Consider the following 20246-nt stretch of genomic DNA (forward strand, 5'->3'; position numbering starts at 1 on the left):
TATATATAAACAGTGTTAGTTAACATAGCTGCCATTGTGACTTCTGTCTCATAGCCTGAATCAAATTGAGTAACTTGTAGTAGGAATATCTATTATTGATTTTCCCTAATCCTGGAATTTGTAATCGGAGCTAATACTCAATGCGAAGACTTTTTGAATGGAGGGAATTAATTCATACTCATTAAGCTCTATAAATAGCCCTGAATTTCCTTGATACATGGCATTGTTGTTGCATTGCAAAGTTGTGCAATTTATCAACAAATGGGTTTCTTGGGAAATTAATTTGCCTGTGAAGTGGTTTAAGTTCTGGAGTAATTACATTCTAAAAATGCAGCGAGCAGCCCAGGCCCCAGAAAACTACAGTGCATAAGTGATGCAGCTTCTGCAAAAATTTAAGTCTCCATAAGGGCACTTGGGGGCAGCAAGGGGAGGCTTGAAAGTCTTTCCCTAAGCTTTGCATTTTCTCCATTCGCGTAATCTTCCACTATCAGCTAAAGTGTTTCAATCCAAACTACCAGCAGCCACAGGTCAGGTGAGTGAGGCTGAGATCTTCTTGAGAGAGGTAACACAGTTATGAAATGGTATCCTTAGACAATCGAATTCTTTGAACCCAGAGCTACTCCAAGAGGTCATTGAGGGATCTGTGCTGCCAATAGCAATGCTCTAGGCTGCTGTTCTCTGCCTTATTCTCTTCACTTCCACCTGCTGGTGTTACTCCTTCTCCTCTATAAATTTGGTGTAGAGAGGTATGCCCATGGTGAATTCCTCTTCAGAGGTGCTCTGATTATGGAGGAGATGTGGTGCGGTGGGTTGTGGGTTGAAAAATGTAGGGATGGGGTGCTGCTTTTAGCAGTCAACAAAAACTCTCAGTGAACAAGACTGGAAAACAACAGGTTACCAGAAATCTGCAAGCAAATTTTGAATAGACTGGTGCACAAGCGCAAAAAGAGATAACTAGTCAAGCACCACAATGTGCCAATGCAGCACATAGCCAAATTTTCCAGATAAGTTTTTTATTTTTCTCAATTAAAATTGATGCATGGTACATTCTAAAAATATCCAGTTTTTGGACAGCCGGATTTGAGACACTGTACTATATTACATAGTGAGGGAAGTCTTGTGGTGGAGTGGTAGCATTCCTGCCTCTAAGCCATGAAGCTCTGGGTTTTGAATCCCACTCCAAGACATTGATGGCCATAATGCAGCCAAAAATGTTGATTATCGACCTGTAAATCCTCTCGACATGCCTTTGGCAGGCAGTAAGAGCAGGAGAGTCTCCTGATCAGCTGTGCTTGATGCAGAGTGGTGCCCCTTAAGCTATTGCCTCTGGTGGCAGGCTTGTGACCTGCTCCATGGAGAAACAGACATAAGCACATATTTTGTCTGTCTCATGTGCCACTAAGCATGGGAAGAGAATCAAAGAAGTAAGTATTACATCGTATTCACAGCAATGCTAATGTAGTTATAATGATGTTTATTCCAATGAATGGAAGAATTTATTTGAATTCCTTATTTTCTTGGGCTCTACTTTGTTGCATCCCCCATTCTCCCTGGGCAGCAGCCTTCAGGTGAATGGTATGATCATCCTTTATGACGAGGAAAGGATGTGAATGTGATGGTTGGCTGTTTGATAGTTGGAATGAAGTGTGCTGTGGGTGGTGGGCTCTCAGAGTTTCTGATGGAACTCTTAAATGGTCGACATATCATTAGTAGGTGAAGCATGAGCGGATGAGTCCATCGCAGGATTCCCTGGCAGCTAGGTGTACAGCTGGAGGCTCCATGGGCACATCAGCCCACGTTTTGATAAACTGTAGCTTTAAGAATAATCCTGTGTTGTAAGATCACATGATCTGTGTAAACCAATCAGTATGTAGCATGGGGAACCTTGGGGAGAGTTCTTCTTTAGTTATAGAGTTTGGTGCACACATGTAGTTGCTGCTGTTGTCTTGTAAATAAAGCCAAATGTGTCCACCAAGGAAAGTTGCCTGGAAATTCAACTCTACAACATCCTCCTTCTCCTTTCCCTCCTCCTCCTCCTTCTTCTCTGCCGGTCGCTCTCCCCGCTTCCTCATGCTGCAGCTTCACTCCCCTCTGCAGCATGATGTTATGAAGGGCACAACAGACTACAACAATCCTGGAGACTCTTGATGAGGCATACTGAAGGGCGGCTCCAGGTCTGCCAGGAACTGGAACTGCTTTTTGAGCAACCCAATGGTTTGTTCTGTTATTGCCTTAGTAATGATGTCGCTTCTTTGTATCTCTCCTCTAGCTCACTGGCAGGGTTCCTCACTAGAGTCAGCAGCCAGCTCTTCAGAGGGTAGCTCTTGTTTCTCAGAAGCTAGTCACTGAGGCTATGCAGTGAGGAGAATAACTGTGGAAGATGTGACTGCCGCTGAATGAATGAGTCATACTAGCTCCCTGGATATCTAGCATACCTGGGCTCTGAAGAAGACATACGGACTCGAAACATTAACTCTGTTTCACTCTCCACAGATGCTGCCAGGCCTGCTGAGTTTTTCCAGCATTTTCTGTTTTTATTTTATATTAGTCCCCTGGCTTTGACTGCCTTCATCCATGGCAAAAGTTGATATAATTGATGACCTTGGCAAACGAGGTATCTGTGACTGGGAGATGCACTTGTGGGCAGCAGACTGTAATATCTGCAGATGTATCCAGCTGATCCCTGGAAGGAGCTGAGGTGAAGAAATTCAGGGCTGTGGTGACCTTCACAGCCATTGGCAATGTGTGGCCACCTTGTTCTCTCGGAAGGAGGTCTCGTTCTAAGAGGCTGCGGATATGGGCCACATCATACCTCAAGAGCCTGAGCTTCCTGAAGCACTGTTGATCTTTCATTGAATATTGGGAAGAGTGAAGCAATTGTTTTCAGTCCCTATTTCAAGCTCCATTCCCTAACTCCAGACTCCATCCCTCCCCTGGCAACAGTTTGAAATAAGACCCGTCTGTTTGCAACCTTGGTGTCATATTTGATCCCAAGATGAAGTTAAGACCTCATATTTTTCCTCTTCTTCCTCCTCTGTAACATCACTTGATTTTCTCCTTGTCTCAGCTCACCTGCTGCTGAAACCCTCAGCCATGCCTTTATTAATTCTAGGATTGACTAATCCTGGCTGGTCTCCTACATTCTACCCTCCACAAACTCAACGCCGTCCAAAACTCTGCTGCCTCTGCCTTAACTCACAGCAAGCCCCATTTCCCTATCACCCTCCGGTGCTTTCTGGCCTTTGTTGGCCCCTGGCCAAACAATGTCTTGATTTTAAAATCCTCATCCTTGTTTTCAAATCCTCCATGGCATTGCCCCTATTTCTGAAATCTCCTCCAACCCAATTACCCTCCGAGATATCTGCATTTCTCTACTTCTGGCACCTTGTACATTCCCAGTTGTAATTGCTCCACCATTGGTGGCGGAGCCTTCAGTTGCCTAGGCTCCAAGTTCTGGAATTTAATTCCCAACACCTCTCTGTCAATGGATGTTATCTACTTGGAGTTCCAGAAGGCCTTTGACAAGGTGCCGCACAGGAGGCTGCTCAGTCAGATAAGAGCCCATGGTGTTAGAGGCAAGATACTAGCATGGATAGAAGATTGACAGTCTGGCAGGAGGCAGAGAGTGGGGATAAGGGGGTCCTTCTCAGGATGGCGACCGGCGACTAGTGGAGTTCCGCAGGGGTCAGTGTTGGGACCACAACTTTTCACTTTATACATTAATGATCTAGATGAAGGAACTGAGGGCATCCTGGCTAAGTTTGCAGATAATACAAAGATAGGTGGAGGGACAGGTAGTATTGAGGAGGCGGGGAGGCTGCAGAAGGATTTGGGCAAGTTAGGAGAATGGGCAAAGAAGTGGCAGATGGAATACAACATGGGGAAGTGTGAGGTCATGCACTTTGGTAGGAAGAATAGAGGCATAGACTATTTTCTAAATGGGGAGAGAATTCAGAAATCTGGAGTGCAAAGAGACTTGGGAGTCCTAGTCCAGCATTCTCTTAAGGTTAACTTGCAGGTTGAGTCGGTAGTTAGGAAGGCAAATGCAATGTTGGCATTTATTTTGAGAGGACTAGAATATAAAAGCAGGGATGTGCTGCTGAGACTTTGTAAGGCTCTGGTCAGACCACATTTAGAATATTGTGAGCAATTTTGGGCCCCGTATCTCAGGAAGGATGTGCTGGTCCTGGAGAGAGTCCAGAGGAGGTTCACGAGAACGATCCCAGGAATGAAAGGCTTAACATATGAGGAACATTTGAGGACTCTGGGTGTATACTCGATGGAGTTTAGAAGGATATGGGGGGATCTGATTGAAATTTACAGAATACTGAAAGGCCTGGATAGAGTGGACGTGGGGAAGATGTTTCCATTAGTAGGAGAGACTAGGACCCGAGGGCACAGCCTCAGAGTAAAGGGAAGACCTTTTAGAACAGAGATGAGGAGAAACTTCATTAGCCAGAGAGTGGTGAATTCATTGCCACAGAAGGCTGTGGAGGCCAGGTCATTGAGTGTATTTAAGACCGAGATAGATAGGTTTTTGATTGGTAAGGAGATCAAAGGTTATGGGGAGAAGGCGGGAGAATGGGGTTGAGAAACTTATCAGCCATGATTGAATGGCGGAGCAGACTCGATGGGCCGAATGGCCTAATTTCTGCTTCTATGTCTTATGGTCTAATCCAGAGACATTGGTGATGTTCTGGAGACATGGGGCAGAAATTTTCGCTCAGCGGGTGGGGGCGCACGCCCGACCCGCTCGAGTGTGAAATGACGTGCGTTGACGTCGGCTGAGTGTGTCGCATCAACGCGCAGTTGCGTGATAGTTCGATCACCGGGCATGTGCCGGAGTCGGCAGCGCATCACCGACAATTAAAAGGCCTGTTAAGGCCATGAAATAATCAATTAACTTAAATATTTCACTGCCCACCCAACCTAATGGTTGGCGGGCAGGTGAAAATGCCACGGGCAGGATGAAGTTTCCAAAAGCAAGTAAAAATGAAATAAAAGTTTTACGTTTGAATTAATAACATGTCCCTGCTCATGTGACAAAGTCACATGAGGGGGCATATTTCATTACATTTTTATTTTATTTATCTTCTTTTTGTAACAATGCTTGATCTCCCTGAGACAGCTCTGTGCCTCAGGGGGATTATCAAGCGCTCATTTGCGCAATTTGCTCTCGCCCCCCTTGCCCTCCTCCCCCATACCACACAGGCAGGGCCGAGCGCTGCCGCTCGCATTTCATGCTGGGCCCGCTAGGGTAAAATCGTGGTCTGCTGCCGATCACGGTCAGTGGTCGGATTCTCGTCCGCCCCCGCCCGCCTCCGACGAGCCCGCCCGTCAAGGGTAACATTCTACCCATGGGTCCAAATCACACCATTATAACTCATGGAATTTAAATTCAATTAATAAATCTGGAATTTGTTTTTATTCATTCAGGATATGTGGGCTTCACTGGCTGGGCCAGCATTTATTGCCCATCCCTAGTTGGCCTTGGGAAGGCGGTGGTGAGCTGCCTTCTTGAACCACTGCAGTCCATGTGGTGTAGGTAAACTCACAGTGCTATTAGGGAGTGAGTTCCAGGATTTTGACCCAGCGACAGTGAAGGAACAGAGATGTATTTCCAAGTCAGGATGGTGAGTGACTTGAAGGGGAACTTCCAGGTGGTGGTGTTCCCATCTATCTGCCTCCTTTGTCCTTCTAGATGGTAGTGGTGTGGGTTTGGAAGGTGCTGTCGAAGGAGCCTTGGTGAATTCCTGCAGTGCATCTTGTAGATGGTACACACTGCTGCTACTGTGTAACGGTGATGGAGGGAGTGAATGTTTGTGGATGTGCTGCCAATCAAGCAGGCTGCTTTGTCCTGGGTGATGTGAAGCTTCTTGTGTGTTGTGGGAGCTGCACTCATCCAGGCAAGTCGGGAGTATTCCAACACACTCCTTGCCTTGTAGATGGTGGACAGGCTTTGGGGAGTCAGGAGGTGAGTTACTCTTTGCACGATTCCCAGCCTCTGACCTGCTCTTGTCGCCACAGTATTTACATGGCTAGTCCAGTTCAGTTTCTGGTCAATGGTAACCCCCAGGATGCTGATACTGCAGGATTCAGTGATGGTAATGCCATTGAACATCAAGGGACAATGGTTGGATTCTCTCTTGTTGGAGATGATCATTGCCTGACACTTGTGTGGTGCGAATATTACTTGCCACTTGTCAGCCAAAGCCCGAATATTGTCCAAGTCTTGCTGCATTTGGACATGGACTGCTTCAGTATCTGAGGAGTCTTGAATGGTACTGAACATTGTGCAATCATCAGCGAACATCCCCACTTCCGAGCTTATGATGGAAGGAAGGTCATTGATGAAGCAGCTGAAGATGGTTGGGCCAAGGATACTACCCTGAGGAACTCCTGTGGTGATGTCCTGGAGCTGAGATGACTGACCTTCAGCAACCACAACCATCTTCCTTTGTGCCAGGTATGACCCCAACCAGTGCACAGCTTTCCCCCTGATTCCCATTGACTCCAGTTTTGTTAGGGCTACTTGATGCCACACTCTGTCAAATGCTGCCTTGATGTCAAGGGCAGTCACTTTCACCTCACTTCAGGAGCTCAGCTCTTTTGTCCATGTTTGAACCAAGGCTGTAATGAGGTCAGGAGCTCAGTGGCCCTGGTGGTACCCAAACTGGGCATCAGTGAGCAGGTTATTGCTAAGCAAGTGGTGCATAATAGCACTGTTGATGACCCCTTCCAATTCTTTACTGATGATCGAGAGTAGACTGATGGGGTGGAAATTGGTCGGGTTCAATTTGTCCTGCTTTTTGTGTACAGGACATACGTGGGCAATTTTCCATATAGCCGGGTAGATGCCTGTGTTGTAGCTGTACTGGAACAGCTTGGCTAGGGGTGCGGCCAGTTCTGGACCACAAGACTTCAGTACTATTTCTGGAAGATTGTCAGGCCCCATAGCCTTTGCAGTATCCAGTGCCTTCGGCCACTTCTTGATATCATATTGAGTGAATTGAATTGGCTGAAGACTGGCATCTGTGATGCTGGGGGCCTCCGGAGGAGGCCAAGATGGATCATCCACGCAGCACTTCCGGCTGAAGATTGTAGCAAGTGCTTCAGCCTTATCTTTTGCACTGCTGTGCTGGGCTCCTCCATCATTGAGGGTGGGGATATTTGTGGAGCCACTCCTCTAGTGAATTGTTTAATTGTCCACCACCATTCACGATCTTAGATCTGATCTATTGTTTGTGGGATCGCTTAGCTCTGCCTATCACTTGCTGCTTATGCTGTTTGGCACACAAGTAGTCCTGTTTTATAGCTTCACTAGATTGACACCTCATTCTTAGGTATGCCTGGTGCTACACTTGGCATACCCTCCTGCACTCTTCATTGAACCAGGGCTGACCCTCTGGCTTGGTGATAATGGTCGAGTGGGGGATATGCCGGACCATGAGGTTACAGATTGTGTTTGAGTCCAATTCTGCTGCTGCTGATGACCTACAGTGCCTCATGGATGCCCAGTCTTGAGTTGGTAGATCTGTTCGAAATCTATCCCATTTAGCACAGTGATCATGCCACACAACACGATGGAGGCGTGAAGGCAGGACTTCGTCTCCACAATGACTGTGCGGTGGTCACTCCTACCGATATTGTCATGGACAGATGCATCTGTGACAGGCTGGTTGCTGGGGATGAGGTCAAGCATGTTTATCCCTCTTGTTGGTTCCCTCACCGCCTGCAGACCCAGACTAGCTGCTATATCATTTAGGACTCAGCCAGCTCGGTCAGTCGTGGTTCTACCGAGCCACACTTGGTGACGGACATTGAAGTCCCCAGCCAGAGTACATTCTGCACGATTGCCACCCTCAGTGCTTCCTCCAAGTGATGTTCAACATGGAGGAGCACTGATTCATCAGCTGAGGGAGGGCGGTACATGGTAATCAGCAGGAGATTTCCTTGACAACGTTTGACCTGATGCCATGAAATTTCATGGGGTCCAGAGGTGATGTTGAGGACTCCCAGGGCAACTCCCTCCCAACAGTATATCATTGTGCTGCCACCTCAGCTGGGCCTGTCCTGCCGGTGGGACAGGACATACCCAGGGATGGTGGTGTCTGGGACATTATCTGTAAGGTATGATTCCATGAGGATGACTATGTCAGGCAGCTCTCCCAATTTTGGCACTAGCCCCCAGGTGTTAATAAGGAGGACTTTCCAGGATCGACAGGTCTGAGTTTGCTATTGTCATTTCCGGTGTCTAGGTCAATGCCAGGTAGTCCGTCTGGTTTCATTCCTTTTTTGTGACTTTGTAGCAGTTTGTTACAACTGAATGGCTTGCTAGGCCATTTCAGAGGGTAGTTTAACAGTCAACAGCATTACTGTAGTCTGGTGTCACATGTAGGCCAGATCTGGTAAGGACAGCAGGTTTCCTTCCTTAAAAGACATTAAAATGTGTGAGGTGAGAGGTGATTGAGAAGTTGAGAGGTGAATGAAACTATCATCAATTGTTGTGAAGGCCCATCTGGTTCACTCATCCTTTTAGGGAAGGAAATCTGCTGTCCTTACCAGGTCTGGCCTATATATGACTCCAGACCCACAGTAATGTAGTTGACTCTTAACTGACCTCTGAAATAGCTTAGCAAGCCACTCATTAATGATGGGTAACCAATGTTGACTTTGCCAATAAAGCCCACATACCATGAAAGAATAAAACTACCTCAGCTAAAATGCCTAACAATATACTGGTAATGCTTTGAAAGAAAGCAACCTCTCCAAAGTCCTCCCTTTTACTCTCTGAGGCAGTGATTCATAGGTTTTCACAGTTGTACAGGTAATGGTTATCCATTACATTTCTCAAGTGATTACTCCATGCTGCAAACTTGAGTTAACAGCTGAGGGTTATTTGACTAGCAAGGCCACAAAGCTGAGCATGATCCTATCTTCAAAATACACAAATTCAGCAGAAGCAATCAGGAAGCAGGAATTTTGGCTTTTCTCCTCCCTACCTTGAGGACATCAAGGTCAATATATAGTGTTTCTATATGGATTATTAGGTACCACTCTAAAGTGGCCCTCTTTCTGTTGTGTTATTAGCGGGGCATATACCCATCAGAAATTTGCTCAGCTGAATAATCAATTAAAAACTGAGGGCTATATTTTTCTTTGCTAATTTTAGTGAGAAATTAAGTAAGAGTATAAAGCAGTATTTTCCATTTTATACTCTGAAAATTATGAAAATTAACAAAGAAGAAAAAATACATAGGCCAGGGTTTTCTAGTCATCAGGCGGGCGTAGCAGGGGCGAGTGGGAACAACCATGAAACGGACCGCCGCCCGCGATCGGGCCCCGACCGTGATATCACACTGGCTGATCAATTAACGGCCAGCCAGTGTGAATCGCGCACTGCAGCGCTGCCGGGAAGGGGGGGAGTAGGGCGAGCGCGGAATTTTATGCATGCGAGTGCATGATGGCGTCGGGACGCTCGCCGACGTCATCGCGCGTCATTTTATGATCATTTGGGTCAGGCACGCGCCTGCCCAATGAGCACAATATTCTGCCCATGGATAAATTCACCAATCTCATTCCAAATGGAAAGGCATGCTCAAGGAAAGCAGGAACCAGAGAATTAGCAGTACCCTGTTGATGTCTAATATCTGACCTCCGCTTCCTTAAAGAATGATTGGTAAATTTACCCTGTAGCTCAAAGTTTTATATAAAGTCGTGCATTAAACAATCCCATTTTATATATCAAAAAGATTTTCTTCAATGAGGAACCACCAGAACAATCATTTATGTTATTTATCCATAAGTTGCAAAGTTGATTTCAAAAATTGAGAAATGCCAATTTGTGAAATGGGTCTGATATGCCTGATATCTTTGTCAAAATCAACAATAAGATGGAACAAGTACATCCAATATCAATGGCTATGTTTGGTGACTTAGAAACCTGTAGAAGCAACTATAGATTCAAAATGGTTGCTGGTTTATATGGATTTTTATTTTAACTGGAGACAATTTGTCAATAGTAAGTTGTATTAGTTCAATTAGCTCCCCAATATCTTATACAGTACAATAAAGGCTTCATATAACTAAGTCATATGGACCTCAGATTTAATCTCTTTCCATGCTGTGTTAACTGATTTCTGCCAGGTGGCAGTAGAGGAGCCACAATTGACTTCAGCCCTGAGTTTATGCTCTGAACATTTTTCAGTAACATTTGCTGGATGTGTTTGTGGACACAGAGGAGGATTGGGTTTGATAGTGAAGGTCCTATTGTTGAACATTTTGGCAATATTCACTGTTTAGGCTTACAGAAGGTTGATTACCCTAACAGAAGCCAATACCCTCAGAAGAGGAAAAACCTCCAAGAAAACTGAAATTTAGTTCAATAAATATACGTTTAGAATAACTGGAGGCACTGCTAAATAAACACTTACATATTTAGCTGAATGCCGAATGCAAAATCTGACTAGAAGTGAAAAAAATATACTATATTTATGAGACTATTTCACATTAATAAGTTTTAGAAATGCTTAATGGGCACTCACCCTATAATCAGTGATGAGTCCTGGAAACAGAACAAAAAGAGAAGTTACTGTAAAATGTGTCAATTTGTTTTATGCAACTGCAAATGATTGGATGATCACAAATGTAGCTAATATCAACGGTTCCAACAGAATATACAGAATAATATGCACAGCAAGATTTGATGGCCTTTGACCCAGAGGCAGTAACAGTAAGGAAAATTTGTGATTACTTTAAAATGTTTGGGGAACCTGTAACTGTTTTTAAAACTGTTTGAAAAGGACTTTTAATGGCTTGTAACAATTCTTTTTCTATCCATTTATGGAATGTGAGCATCGTTGGCTAGACCAGCATTTATTGCCCATCCCTTATTGCCCTTGAGAAGGTGCTGGTGATCTGCCTTCTTGAACCGCTGCAGTCCATGTGGTGTAGGTACACCCACAGTGCTGTTAGGAAGGGAGTTCCAGGATTTTGACCCAGCGAAAGTGAAGGAACGGCGATATATTTCCAAGTCAGGATGGTGAGAGGCTTGGAGGGGAACTTCCAGGTGATGGTGTTCCCATCTATCTGCTTGTCCTTCTCAATGGTAGTGGTTGTGGGTTTGGAAGGTGCTGACAAAGGAGCCTTGGTGAATTCCTGCAGTGCATCTTGTAGGTGGTACACACTGCTGCCATTGTTTGTCGGTGGTGAAGTGGGGTGGAAGGAGTGCCAATCAAGCAGGCTGCTTTGTCCTGGACGGTGTCAAGCTTCTTGAGTGTTGTTGGAGCTGCACTCATCCAGGCAAGTGGAGAGTAGTCCATCACACTCCTGACTTGTGCTTTGTAGATGGTGGACAGGCTTTAGGGAGCCAGGAGGTGAGCTGCTTACTGCAGGATTCCTAGTCTCTGACCTGCTCTTCTAGCCACAGTATTTAAATGGCTAGTCCAGTTCAGTTTCTGGTCAATTGTAACCCCCTAGGATGTTGATAGAGGGGGATTTAGCGGTGGTAATGTCATTGAATGTCATGGGGAGGTGGTTAAATTCTCTCTTATTGGAGATGGTCATTGCCTGGCACTTGTGTGGCGCAAGTCTGGATACTGTCCAAGTCTTGCTGCATTTGTACATGGACTGCTTCAGTATCTGAGGAGTCGCGAATGATGCTGAACATTGTGCAATCATCAATGACTATCCCCACTTCTGACTTTATGATGGAAGGAAAGTCATTGATGAAGTAGCTGAAGATGGTTGGGCCGAGGACACTTCCCTGAGGAACTCCTGCAGTGATGTTCTGGAACTGAGATGATTGACCTCCAACAATCACAACCATCTTCCTTTGTGCTGGGTATGACTCCAACCAGCGGAGACCTTTCCTCCTGATTCCCATTGACTCCAGTTTTGCTAGGGCTCCTTGATGCCACACTCGGTCAAATGCTACCTTGATGTAAAGGACAGTCACTCTCGCCTCACCTCTGAAGTTCACCTCTTTTGTCCATGTTTGAACCAAGGCTGCAATGAGGTCAGAAGGCATCAGTTATAATTTTTGGATAATAAGAAGCACCGATCCATATGACCTGGTGAATGTTGACCTGGAAGCAGTATCAACAGGTAGGAAGTTTAACTATGGAGGTCATGTGGCAGACAGAAAGAGGAAAGATAAAGGCGATTCTGGTAGATCCACGCTATCATGACCAACAGGAGCTGAGAGTTGAGATGGTTCCAGAAGGAGTTGTGTCATTGTGTAGCAGATTGCACAGGCAGAACTCTGTTTATATGGAAGCTGCTGCCTGGAAGAATTGGCAAAGTCCTTGAAGGAGAGAGACTGGAATTCTGCCTGAGGAAGATCTGAACTTGGAAGAACTGCATGGTTGAAATTGGTGCCAAACAGGCAAAATGGATGGCCTATAAGATCCATGTTGTATCTCCTATTCCATGTAAAACTTATAGTTTGTACCAGCTGTGATTTGTCTGTTAATTTATGTTTAAGTTACATTGATCTGATTTGCGATAAAGTAAAAGACAAAAAAGTAAAATCTTGTTCACTAATTTATTCTTTTGGGAGTTGTTTGACAATTTTGGTTCTTTTCGGTTTATGTATCCCCATGGGGATCATAACAGTGATAGGTATGTTCCTTAGCTTTTAAACTGAATTTGGAAATAGTTTATGCACAATACTTGAAATAGTGTTGGTACTCCAAAAGTTCATGCATCATACCCCGGTTCACACAATTGTGGTTAATATTTGTCCCTGACACCATTCCAGTTTCAGCAGTCAGGGTGGAAACTTGCAGTGACACCTTGCTACAGACAGCCAAGCTGGTGTCAAAAAAGTTCCGTATCTAAATAGGACACTTCCTGTGCTGCAGTTGACTGTTCCGTGATCAACTACAAGGGGGACTTTTAAAATTTAAATTATTGCTTGAACAGAGATGAAGAGACACTTCATGTGCTCAGCATTGTGAGGGTACAAATGGCAAAAATTATATTGATTGTGATAAAATTTGTGAGCATGTACTTTAAGTGGATGCAACATTTTAAATGTTCCTAGTAGGTCGCGTTAGTTGCCCTTTAAGCCAACTGCTCATTCCCCTCTGGCAAACTCACAGTGCCAATTCCAATATGGGCCAGGATTCTGTATAAATCAACAACATTCAAGACATCCAAACACAGAATATGCTGTAAAGTTATGTCCAGACAAAACCAAGGCCATAAAGGCCGCTGCATTTCATTGTTATCTCTAGATTACATCTCTAGAGGAAAATGTCAAAACATTAGTATTGTTAATTAATATTTCCAACTGCCAAAATAACATGACTGGACAGCCTTGCTCAAAAGTAAGCTAAAAAAAATGCTTGCTGGACTTGTGTAAGAGCAATGAGCTACCGTGTGACATATAGGACAGGGTTCGCCCTCACGGTTCGCTATGTCCGCATATGTATGGCTGCCCAAGACACTCAAAAGTGATGTTTCTCTCTGCTCTATCTTATCTATGACCATTTCTGCACAACATGAATCGGCCAAATTGTTAGGCGGATTGTTACAACCAGCTTTGACCACGTTTTCCACATACATGGTGAAGGATTCCTTCACATTTGCAAAGACCAAACAGGACTTGTACATCGATAGCAGCGCTGTGCCCATGTGCTCAATTGACATTGCTAGCCTATTCATCAATGTTCCACTTAAGGAAGCCATAGATATTTGTGCTGCAGCACTATATCATGGCGATCTAGACCTGCCACCATTACATGAATCAGTATTCATTGAACTTATGAACTCGGCAACTCGGGCAGTTGAGTTCAGTTTTAATTACACCATGTATGCCCAAATAGATGGTGTTGCCATGGGATCCTTCCAGGCTCAGCAAACATCTTTGTTGGGTTCCATGACAAACGTGTCTTTGATGGAATGATACCTAACCTCCTATCCCTCACATATTTCCGATATGTGGATGATATGTTTGCTATATTTAACTCCGCAGCTGCATGTAACAATTTCCTTGCATGTCTTAATGGGCTCCATCCTGCGCTCAAATTCACCTGTGAAAATAATTATTGTGATTGTTAATGCTGCCCATCCATCTTCAAGGTTGGGGGGCAGGCGAAAAGCCCAAGCGGGCTTTAAGTTTTTTAGGAAACCTCAGTAAACGAGCGGGATGAGGTTTCCTAAAGCTTTTATTAAATAAATTTTAAAAATTTCATTAATATAAAAACATGTCCCATCTCATGTGACACAGTCATATGAGAGGACATGTTTAAATGAATTTTTAAACCTTTCATTTACTTTTTTAAATATCGATTCAATCTCCGTAAGGCAGCTCTGTGCCCCAGGGAGATTGAAGCGCTCTTTTGCGCGCATGCCGAACAGACTGGTCATGGCAGAGCCGAGCCCGCCTGCCATATGCAAAATTCTGCCCTTGGATTTCCCACATCTTCCCAAATTTGATCCGTTGTCCCCACTATTTAATTTAAAACCCTTTCTATGTCCCTAGCTATGTGGCACACTAGAACACATTTCCCAGCAAGGTTCAGGTGTAGACCGTCCCAATAGTACAGCCCCCACTCTCCCCAGTACTGGTACCAGTGCCCCACGAACTGGAACTCACTTCTCCCACACCAGTCTTTCAGGCATGCATTCATCGCTCTAATTTTATGTACTCTATACCAATTTGTAACTGGCTCAGGTAATAATCCAGACATTATTACCTTTGAGGTTCTGCTTTTTGATATAGTGCCCAGCTCCTCATACCCTCTATGCAGAGCCGCACTCCTAGTCCTGCCTATGTCATTGATACCTACATGGACCACGACAACTGGATCCTCCCCTTCCCACTGCAAGTTCCTCTCCAGCCCTGCGCAGATGCCCTGAACCCTGGCACCAGGCAGGCAACAAAGCCGTCTGGACACTCACTCTTTGCTGCACAGTACAGTGTCAATCCCCCTCACTATACTGTCCCCTACTACCACTACATTCCTTTTACTCCCCCCACCGATATGGCTTCCTGTACCACTCTGCCATGACCAGTCTGCTCAAAGTAGAAAATCAGCAGGGGATTATGGCTTGGGAAAGGAAGAAATAACTTGTGTTGACATAGTCCTTTTCTCAGCTCAGGATGTTACAAAACACTCCACAGCTAATGAATTACTCTTTTAAAAGTAGTCACTGCTATTGTTTAGGCAAACATTGCAGCCGATTCATGGGGCTGAATCTTTGGCTCAGCGAGTGGGAGCGGGGCCCACTCACCGAGGCATAAAATGACGCATGGTGATGTCGGGCGTACCTCCTGACATCATGGCGCGTCATTCAGACTTTCAGTTCGACGGGAGCGCACCCAAGACAGCTGCGTGCCCACCGAACTGTCAAAGGACCATTAAGGCCATTTAACTGTCAATTAAAAGAATTAACGGAGCTGCCCGTCCAACCTTAAGGTTGATGGGCAGGCGAAGACCCCAGGCGGCCTTCGCATTTTTCATGGAACCTCATCCATGGGCGGGATGAGGTTTCATGAATGATATAAAATTTTCAGAAAAATTTTTATTAAAATCAATGCACATGTCCCAGCTCATGTGACAGTTTAACAGGAGGGGACATGTCATAAAAATTTTTACAACATTTTATTAGACTGTTTAAACTTAAAACTAATCTCCCTGAGGCACAAAGGCGCATGCACGTGAAAGAGCACACTCCCGACTCAGGTAACCGCTCCCCCCACCGCCCGCAAAGGGAGCGCTCAGCAGTCCTGAGCACACATCATGCTGGGCGGGCCTTAATTGGCCCAGTCACGTAAAATGGCAGCGCCCAGCTGATCGGGGGGCGCTGATTGGCTCCGTGCCCGCCCACACCCGCCCCCACACAACCCCCCCCCGACAGAGAGAAAATTCTCCCCTTAATGACCCTGTACTTTCTCAAAAAAATGCAGTAACGGACAAGGAACTTATTCTCAGTTTATGTATAACTATAAAAAATTATCAGAACGATTATACACTGAAACTTGATAGCTGTGCACTGTTCTTACTAATTAAGAATTTTAATGATGTGAGATATATTCAGAATAAGGGGTAAGGATTTGCTCCATTAACTCCACAATTCAAAAATATTATAAGAAACAGTAATTTGAAAAATACCAGAATCCTGATGATCATGTTTGAGGTAAAGAGGATCCATTTTAAAAGCTCCAACAAGTTCTGATCTTTTCTTCACCCTAAAAATGACCAAACATTTAAGGATTGATATATTTACTTGCACATCGTACCAAAGCTGATGCTTATACATATATTTATTACTCATACCATGACGTACAGAAACAATCATTGTGGTTCTAATTTAATATTCTCTGCAAAGCTCATACAGCTCTTTATTATCTATACATGTTTGCAAAGCTTTAAACTTCCTTATATGCAGTGAGCATGAAATTAGAAAAAAATGGTGACAAAAGACTCAGTGCTCATAATTATCTCTGTCACATTAAAAGAAAACATTCTATATGAGCATACTGTGCACTTTTACAAGTGTGGTGACACACAACTGCAATATCTACGCAGTATAATTGTCTTTCTGGTGAAAATCAATAACAGTACTTCATTAATGATTAAACGTTACTTTCACTTTATGGAGATATTGCTAAGTTTAAAACAGAATGAACGTTAGATATCAAAAAGGAAATGAGGAGGGTACAGGCTCAACATGTTCCCTCACGGGTGATGAGAAGGAGTAACAAGCCCAGAGAACCATGGATGACCAGAGATATTCAGGTTACGATGAGAAGGAAAAGAGAGGCTTTTAGCAGGTACAAGGGAAGCAAATCAGTGGAGGCATTAGTGGAGTACAGACAGTGCAGGGTGGAGCTTTAAAATGCAATTAGGAGAGCAAAGAGGGGATATGAGAAAGCTCTGGCTGGTAAAAGTAGGGAAAATCCCAAGATATTCTATAAGTATATCACTGGGAAGAGGATAACCAGGGAAAGAGTAGGGCCCATAAGGGATCAAGGGGATTATCTATAGGTGGAGCCAGAGGACATCGGTAGAGTGTTGAATGAATACTTCACATCTGTCTTCACCTAAGAGAATGAGGATGAAGGTATCGAACTTGGGAAGAGAGACTGCGAGGTTCTTAAGCAAATTGATATAGGGAGTGACAAGGTATTGGAGGTGTTGGCAGGCTTAAAAGTGGACAAATCTCCAGGTCTGGATGATTTGTGTCCCAGACTGCTGAGGGAGGCAAGGGAGGAGATCACAGGGACTCTGACCCAAATTTTTAATTCCTCTCTGGCCACGGGGCAGGTGCCAGAGGACTGGAGAACAGCTAATGTGGTTCCGCTATTTAAGAAGGGTTGTAGAGATAAGCCAGGGAACTACAGACCAGTGAGTCCCACGTCAGTGGTAGGGAAACTATTGGAGAAATTTCTGAAGGGGAGAATCTATCTCCACTTGGAGAGGCAAGGTTTGAGCAGGGATAGTCAGCATGGCTTTGTCAGAGGGAGGACATGCCTAACAAATTTGACTGAATTTTTTGAGGAGGTGACCAGATGTGTAGATGAGGGTAGTGTAGTTAATGTAGTTTATATGGATTTCAGCAAAAGCCTTTGACAAGGTCCCACGTGGGAGACTTATAAAGAAGGCAAATGCACATGGGATACAGGGTAATTTGATAAGGTGGATTCAAAATTGGCTTAGTTGTAGGAGACAGAGGGTGATGACAGAAGGATGCTTTAGTGACTGGAAGCCAGTGTCCAGTGGCGTACCACAGAGATCTGTGCTGGGTCCCCTATTATTTGTCATTTATATAAATAACATAGATGACTATGTGGGGGGTAGGATTAGTAAGTTTGCGGATGACACAAAGATTGGCCAGGTGGTTAACAGTGAGGTTGAGTGTCTTGGGCTACAGGAAGATATAGACGGGATGGTCAAATGGGCAGATAAGTGGCAGATGGAATTTAACCCTGAAAAGTGTGAGGTGATACACTTTGGAAGGAGTAATTTGACAAGGAAGTATTCAATGAACGGCATGACACTAGGACGTTCTAAGGAACAAAGGGACCTTGGCGTATGTGTCCATTGACCTCTGAAGGCAGAGGGGCATGTTAGTGGGGTGGTGAAAAAGGCATATGGGACACTTGCCTTTATCAGCCGAGGCATAGATTACAAAAGTAGGGAGATCATGTTGGAGTTGTATAGAACCTTGGTGAACCTGGAGTACTGTGTGCAGTTCTGGTCGCCACATTATAGGAAGGATGTGATTGCACTGGAGGGGTTGCAGAGGAGATTCACCAGGATGTTGCCTGGGATGAAATATTTAAGTTATGAAGAGAGGTTGGATAGACTTGGGTTGTTTTCTTTGGAGCAGAGAAGACTGAGGGGCGACCTGATCGAAGTGTACAATATTATGAGGGGCATGAACAGGGTGGATAGGGAGCAGCTGTTCCCCTTAGTTGAAGGGTCAGTCACAAGGGGACATAAGTTCAAGTTGAGGGGCAGGAGGTTTAGGGGGGATGTGAGGAAAAACTTTTTTACGCAGAGGGTGGTGACGGTCTGGAATGCACTGCCTGGGAGGATGGTGGAGGCGGGTTGCCTCACATCCTTTAAAAAGTACCTGGATGAGCACTTGGCACGTCATAACATTCAAGGCTATGGGCCAAGTGCTGGTAAATGGGATTAAGTAGATAGGTCAGGTGTTTCTCATGTGTCGGTGCAGACTCGATGGGCCGAAGGGCCTCTTGTGCACTGTGAGATTCTGTGATTTACTCCTGGTGTCATTCAGGTAATTTTTTAAATAGAACTTTAATATTCTTTATAAAAACCATTCAATTTTATTTAGCAGTTACACAAGGCTGTCCTCCAAGAGTACATATTAATTAAAACTATGGGCCCAATTACATAGTCCAAACGTGGTACTGTCGGTATAGCTGTTCATCAGACCAGGTCAGCATATTTACATATTTTAGTGGAATTAAGACAGCAGAGCAAGCCATAGGGGCCACGTGACATCATCTGGTGAAGTCCTGCCAATTTATTCCCTTGGAAAGGTAGTAGCCATTTTTTTGAGATCCAGAAGACAAATACAGAAGGAAGTGTGGCATTATATCCAGGAACTTTTTTTTCAGTGAGACCTCAGGTGTTGAACATCTGGAATGCCTGTCAGATGTGCCAGGTGTATTATAGGACTATCCCCTAATTTGAATAGAAGTTGGTTGTAATGAGGCTAACCCAATATTTTGGGAATAAAATTGAACTAACTCAGTGTCTCTTACGATAAACTTATTATCAATTATAGGAAACTATCAATAGAAGTAGTGAGCTGGCCAGAACTTGAATTGGTAAACCACCACAGTATATAGGATGCTTTCCCATATGTCAACAACTCTTCACGCTCCTCAACTTTCATTATCCCATCTGGCCTTAGAAAGTCAAAACTAGAAGAGGGGCAGAGTTACTATGCCTTTTTCTAATGTCAGTGAACTACTAAGCCATCTTCCTTCAATGTATAGTTAGTAAATGGCTTCTTTTCCACCTACTGGAGCCTCTGACCACCTAACAAGGATTAACAGTTGATGTGCCCTGCCATCAGATGAAACTCTACACCTGGAGTACAAATTCATAAACTTGGGTGCCCAGGGTTGTGGCATGTCTGTTACAAGCATGAAGCATTATTGTCCATGGTTGATTGTGTATTACAAGACACAGGATACACATAATTGTTGGTAGTTCTGAAGAAGGGTCATATGGACTCGAAACGTTAACTCTGTTTCTCTTTCCACAGATGCTGCTAGACCTGCTGAGTTTTTCCAGCATCCACAGTATTTTTGTTTATGTTTCAGATTTCCAGCATCCACAGTATTTTGCTTTATATTGTTGGTAGCTGCTTCTGCATGCTGCAGGGAATATCACTTACATTCTGGTTATTGTGTGCATCTCAGGTAAAGACACAGTCTTGTCCACAGGGAACATGTGGTCTGCTTATGGGAGTGGCCAGTGACACTGGAACTGAAAAGAACATCCCAACATTCCAAAATCCCAAAACCCTAACAATGCCCATTTGAAGATACAACGAATTTGGTCTGTAATGACATGCACTAACATAAGAAATAACAAATCACTTTTCAATAGTATTGGAATGGACGGCAAATAAAACAGACCTGAAAGTCTCATGGGCATCAATGCCCCTCCAGATCTTTTTTTCCCCTTCACTTCCCTCTGACCCCATCCCTTCTTCTGATCTCATCTCTTGCCATGTATTCACGTTACGCCCTG

The 20246-nt window shown here is 44.4% G+C and overlaps 1 protein-coding gene across 2 annotated transcripts in view; it reads right to left on the reverse strand.

Moving 5' to 3' along the window:
• Positions 1-20246, reverse strand: part of ddc (dopa decarboxylase) — a 184231-nt gene that overhangs the window by 22340 nt on the left and 141645 nt on the right. For both annotated transcript variants that reach the window (XM_078538627.1, XM_078538626.1), the window contains 2 exons: positions 16122-16198; positions 10545-10564 (listed from right to left, as the gene is read on the reverse strand). In XM_078538627.1, the coding sequence (XP_078394753.1) occupies positions 10545-10564; positions 16122-16198 (97 nt within the window). The remainder of the gene's footprint in view (positions 1-10544; positions 10565-16121; positions 16199-20246) is intronic.

Source organism: Cetorhinus maximus, chromosome 3 (genome assembly GCF_964194155.1).
Source record: "Cetorhinus maximus chromosome 3, sCetMax3.hap1.1, whole genome shotgun sequence".
Classification (NCBI taxonomy): domain Eukaryota; kingdom Metazoa; phylum Chordata; class Chondrichthyes; order Lamniformes; family Cetorhinidae; genus Cetorhinus; species Cetorhinus maximus.